Source organism: Musca autumnalis, unplaced genomic scaffold (genome assembly GCF_047663935.1).
Source record: "Musca autumnalis isolate F117 unplaced genomic scaffold, ASM4766393v1 scaffold_4, whole genome shotgun sequence".
Lineage (NCBI taxonomy): Eukaryota > Metazoa > Arthropoda > Insecta > Diptera > Muscidae > Musca > Musca autumnalis.
The window spans coordinates 86,981,626-86,986,913 of record NW_027411977.1 but is presented as its reverse complement, the minus strand read 5'-3'; the positions used below and the strand labels follow the sequence as shown (position 1 = coordinate 86,986,913).

At 33.5% G+C, this 5,288-nt stretch overlaps 1 protein-coding gene across 1 annotated transcript; it reads right to left on the bottom strand.

Moving 5' to 3' along the window:
* Positions 1-4,587: 4,587 nt before the first annotated feature.
* LOC141402993 (uncharacterized) lies at positions 4,588-4,995 on the bottom strand. The gene is made up of 2 exons (XM_073985124.1): positions 4,959-4,995; positions 4,588-4,884 (listed from the first exon to the last, which is right to left on the bottom strand). Exons 1-2 carry the CDS (start codon positions 4,968-4,970, stop codon positions 4,588-4,590), a joined length of 309 nt encoding a protein of 102 aa, XP_073841225.1. The 5' UTR covers positions 4,971-4,995.
* Positions 4,996-5,288: the final 293 nt, after the last annotated feature.

The following is a 5,288-nucleotide window of genomic DNA, read 5'->3' as shown; positions in this document are numbered from 1 at the left end:
GGTAAGTCGTTGATATGTAACATTTCCAATGTTAATCTCCTGTTATAATTACTCTCTGTTTGAAGTATGCGGACAGCTTATATCTTAATTCCTGGAAGTGACATTCCGGACAAGTGAGATATACTTGAAAATGGAACGCTTGACCTTTCAATTGATGCCAATTATGTTGGTGTGCATGATCAGATAACAGAGTTACATCCTAATATATTCCGTTATTTGTTTGTAGTGTAATAATAAACTCGCTAGAAGTCGCAATTATACATCAATAGTCACGAAATTTTGTACCGGGTAAGATTATAGGTCGAAAAAGATGCCTACAATTTTGAATGATGATCTGATATTCTTTAGCGGGTGAAATGGCCCATTACTTTTGTATGAAAAATATAAACATTTTATTTTTGGTCGATATCTTAATTCCTTGAGGACATATATTTCGCAAAGTAGCCTACATATGGGAAAAAACTACTGACCTTTCCTCTGATGTAAATTGCAATAAATATTGTCTCTCCAAAAGTTTATGTAACACCACGAAATATTCGCCCTAGACCCCTTATTTGTTATGCTGAAATTCATATCTCGACGAGATAAAGCAATTTAGCGATGTGTGTCAGTCCATTAAAGATTGTAAACAAGCTTAAGGCCGCAATTATGGACCGATTGTAACGAATTTTTTAAGGAGGTTGGGTTCGGGCTAGAATAGAAATGATTAGTTTTTGGTGATGATTGTGAAATGTTCAGGGATTGAAATGGACCAAATACAAAATTTTAACCAATTTTGTAGCGGCAAAATTTTAAACAAAGTTTGAGTTTATGATGAAAAAGAAGCGTACAAACCAACGTGAAGATCAGATAATACTTAGCGGGTTAAATGGATTGAAACTTTTGTGTGAACTTGGTATAAATTTCAATTACGTACACGCAAAAAAAAAACGGCCTCTCTAACATATGTCCCAAACATATTTTGCAGCAAACATATATTTGTTTGCAACAGTCCCAAACATAATATATATTTGGGTCTGCAAACAAATATATGTTTGGGTGGAAACAAATATATGTTTGGGTGCAAACATATATATGTTTGGGTGCAAAGATATTTATGTTTGGGTGCAAAGATAAATATGTTTGGGTGCAAACAAATATATGTTTGGGTGGAAACAAATATATGTTTGGGTGCAAACATATATATGTTTGGGTGCAAACATATATATGTTTGGGTGCAAAGATGTTTATGTTTGGGTGCAAAGATATATATGTTTGGGTGCAAACAAAGATATGTTTGGGTGGAAACAATTTTATGTTTGGGTGCAAACATTTTATATGTTTGGGTGCACAAAAATACAAACCCAAAAGGAACAAAAAAAAAACAAACACATGCACCAGTGGGCGCTTACTGAGAGCAAGGGAGCGTAAAATTCAATGTAAAACACTTTAAAATGTGTGCTCACTTGCTCTCAGTAAGAACTCACTGGCTATCTCTATAGTATACACACAAATGTTGTGGTTTTTTATTGAAAGACAAAAGAACAACAAACACATAGGTACATACAAAATTCCAAAGAAATACATAACACACTTTAATAAAAGAAAAACTTATTGAAATAATTTGTAAATAGTCACACTTTTAAAAAGGAAAAATATATAGAAACGTAGTTGAACGCTTCTCCTTAGTTGTGAAATAAAACAAATTGTCCTCATAGTTGAAATCATCAGCGGAGAATCGGCATCTAGAATCAAATGATTATGTAATGTAATAAATAAATATGGATATGCCATATTTCAAATATACATAAGTATGTATGTAATTACCAATATTAAATGCGATTTCTTCCTTGTCCAATAAAATAATTCCATTCAACTTTTCGATTCAATTATAAAATGTATTGGGCATTTAATTTACTAAAAAGCACAATTTCTTTAAGAAAACACAAAACACTGATTTATTCACTCACTTTACCGTCTTGACTCTACAAAGGCAACTAAAACACTGAAGAAAAAAAAAAAAACAAAATAATTCATACCATTTCTTCTTATCCTCTTCGCCTGCTGTTAACAACAACAAAACAAGAAACACACGAGTTTGACGCATACACGCCATCAAAGCACCAAAGCCCCCTTCTTCGCTTCTACGTCTTCTATTATACAATACACACAACTCTTTATTATAAAACAGCATTCCGAAGCCGCGAGAGCACTGTTATTACTCTCATTGACAAACATCCTCTCTCCACCCATGAAAAAAATGGTCTAACATAAAAAATATGTTTTACCTAAACATATCAAATTGAAATATGTTACATAATTTTGCAAACATATATTTGTTTGCAACCGGTCCCAAACATAAATTTGTTTGAATCCAAACATATTTCTAACATAAATTTTTCTGCGTGTAGCGGTTAAACAACGGAAGTAGTAGTACTACATAAGTGGGTTTCATTACATTTTAGTTTGTGTGAACTAAATTTTCCTTTCCTGCTACAAAAATGTCTTTGTCATGCTAGATTTTTGGTTTTGGTCATAAGTATTATTCATTACAACTCTGATATTTGATAATTAAAATTTCACAATCATTGAAAAGAAGTTCCGTGGAGAGCGATTGTCCAGGGATAGTGGTATAGGATATCCCATGGTCGGCTGCGTCCGACTATAGACTTTTCTTACTTCTTTTATGATATATAATGTAAATAGACATTTCATTTGACCCATAGTGAAACTTGACGGAGAATTTTTTTGTCTTTGACGCCATCTCTCTAATGTTATGTTTTATGGAACAATTTTGAATAAACTCAGGTGAAGTCCGACTTTAACGTTAAAACGTGTTTTTTAGAGATTTCTGGGGATTAGATAAGTTTTACAGATTTGGTGTATTCTGAGACCTATAGTAAAATTTTATGACGAACAATTTTATAGAATAATTGTATTTAATATGATCACACGTTAAAGGAGTTTTTGAAAGATTTTCAAAAAAAGGACCAAAAAACCCCTTTGTTTAACCGCATGAGGGTTAACAGTTTTGAAAAAAAAATATGGCCCACGTCCTCATCTGCAAAGTTGCCAAAGACATTATGTACCTATAATGCAAGTATTTCTTAATATCTCAACTCGAATATTTCGAAAAAACTAGAAATGGGCGGAACTTGCTCGCCTACTTTGTTTACTTTCCGATGTAAACTTTAAAAACGCCGATACACGTGTCTCATATTTTTAGATCTACTTTCCTAATCTAAAATGTTTTTCCCATCATTTTGAAAAAAATTGAGTTTTGTATTAGTAAAACGTTCTAACTAGGGATTATGATTGCGCGGTTTATTTGGTCATATTAAAAAATAAATAAATCAATATTTTGCACATATAAATGTTTATAAAAATCTTTTGGCGGATCAATATTTTTGGTCATTATAACCTTTTTTTTTGTTTTAGTCGCGTTCATTGGTTTGGAATGAATAAAATAGGTAAAATAAGAATAGGGGATAGGAACAACAAAGTTAGTTCAATATAGCCGGCGTTAATCCTCCCAAATTGCAAGAAATTCTATTCGCGGGGTGAAAATTTTCGTCCGTTATAATCGTGGTCATTTTATGAAGTTGAATGTTTGTACAAATATTAAAAAAATCGTTGGAGACACAAAACTTTATTCGTTATAAACGTAGTTTCTTATAACCGATGTTCGCTATATCCGAATTCGACTGTGTACATTTTTGTTTTAGCTCAAATTTTCATATAAAGCATTAAAAAATATATAAAAAGCCCATAAGTGTACCGCTATTAATTTTTGCCTCAAAAACATGCCAAATTACCATGTGTAGTGCTTGATGCGCTTTATAATTTTCGAAAGGACGAACCAATTTGCTCATCGTAAAATTTATACGAGACATAGATCTGGTTTAAATGTGGGCTATATATGTATGTCAACTCCAACAAAATGTCAATATTTTTATTTCAGTGCACAGTTTAGGATCTGTTCGAAGATCCTTTGGAAAAATATACCTAAGCTACTCCTCGAGGTGTTGTTTACAGAGATATTATGTTTTTCGTTGGCAAGTCCATGCTTCCTAACATTGTGGTCCGAAATCTCTAAGTTATACGATGACCAACTGAAAAGACTGGAGGGCGTGCTATGTATCGGTAAAAAACGACATCCAAGAAAATCAACTTTGCCGATGCATTCTTTCAGGTACCTCCTCCGCCACACTTTCGAGCTTTAATCCAAATATATTTTTGCCAGCAAAAAGAACTACAAAATCCGAAACTCCCCTAATACATAATTATTATTAAATATATTTACTCCGGCTGAGTATATATCGCTGCCGGTAAAGCTGACTGATAGAAACTTGAGTTAGAAACTTGTCTGGTAACCCTCATGGAACCATTATTACTATTTTGCTGAATATATTTAACAATTATATGAAAAGAAACTTTTCTGTCGCACGTTCCTATACAAGTGGGACCCCTCTGCTATGATTCAGAAAATATCTTTGCCGTTTTCACTCACATTTAATGTACCTTATACTATTTGGAAACAAACAACAACAATTTATCTTTTAGTCCATCACTTTGTATGTCATTTTATTCAAATCCATATTCTCTGATTTACTTTTTCAACAAAACTGGAGCAGCAGCGAAGGTGGTGGCTACGGGAGCAGCATAGGCGGCGGGAGCGACAGCATAAGTGGCAGGGAAGGCAGCAGAGTGGGCAATGGTGTGGGCATTGTAGCTGGAGGCATAGGGAGCAACATAGGCAGCACTACCGACTACAGCGTTGTAAGCCAATGGAGCGGAGTAAGCCAAAGGAGCAGAGTAAGCCAAGGGAGTAGAGTAAGCCAAAGGAGCAACTACACCGGGTTTAGCGGCAGCAACAGCCAAGAGGGCGAAGAAGCAAACAGCGATCTGCAAAACATTACAATAAAAAAGAAATATTAGTATTCACTCTATTCGATTTAAAACCGCATAAACAAACTTACGAATTTGAACATTTTGATTTAAGTTTGTTGGTTAGTTTGATGTGATTGTCAATTAAAAATTGATACCGAATCATTTAAAATATTTCGCTTTTATACACAAATCGAAAATTCTCAAACATTCATTAATATGTTAAGCGCATTTACCGATGGTTAAAACTAATTCCCCACTTACTAGAATATGGCACTCAAGTAGGTTGCGTTAAGTAATTATTAATGCTGAATTAAATATGTATGTTGACCAAGATATGTTATATTTTGCCTTGAAGTTTAGGTATTCTTAATCTGATTCCATATGTTAGTCATTCTCAAGTAAAACTTCAAAGGCATAAT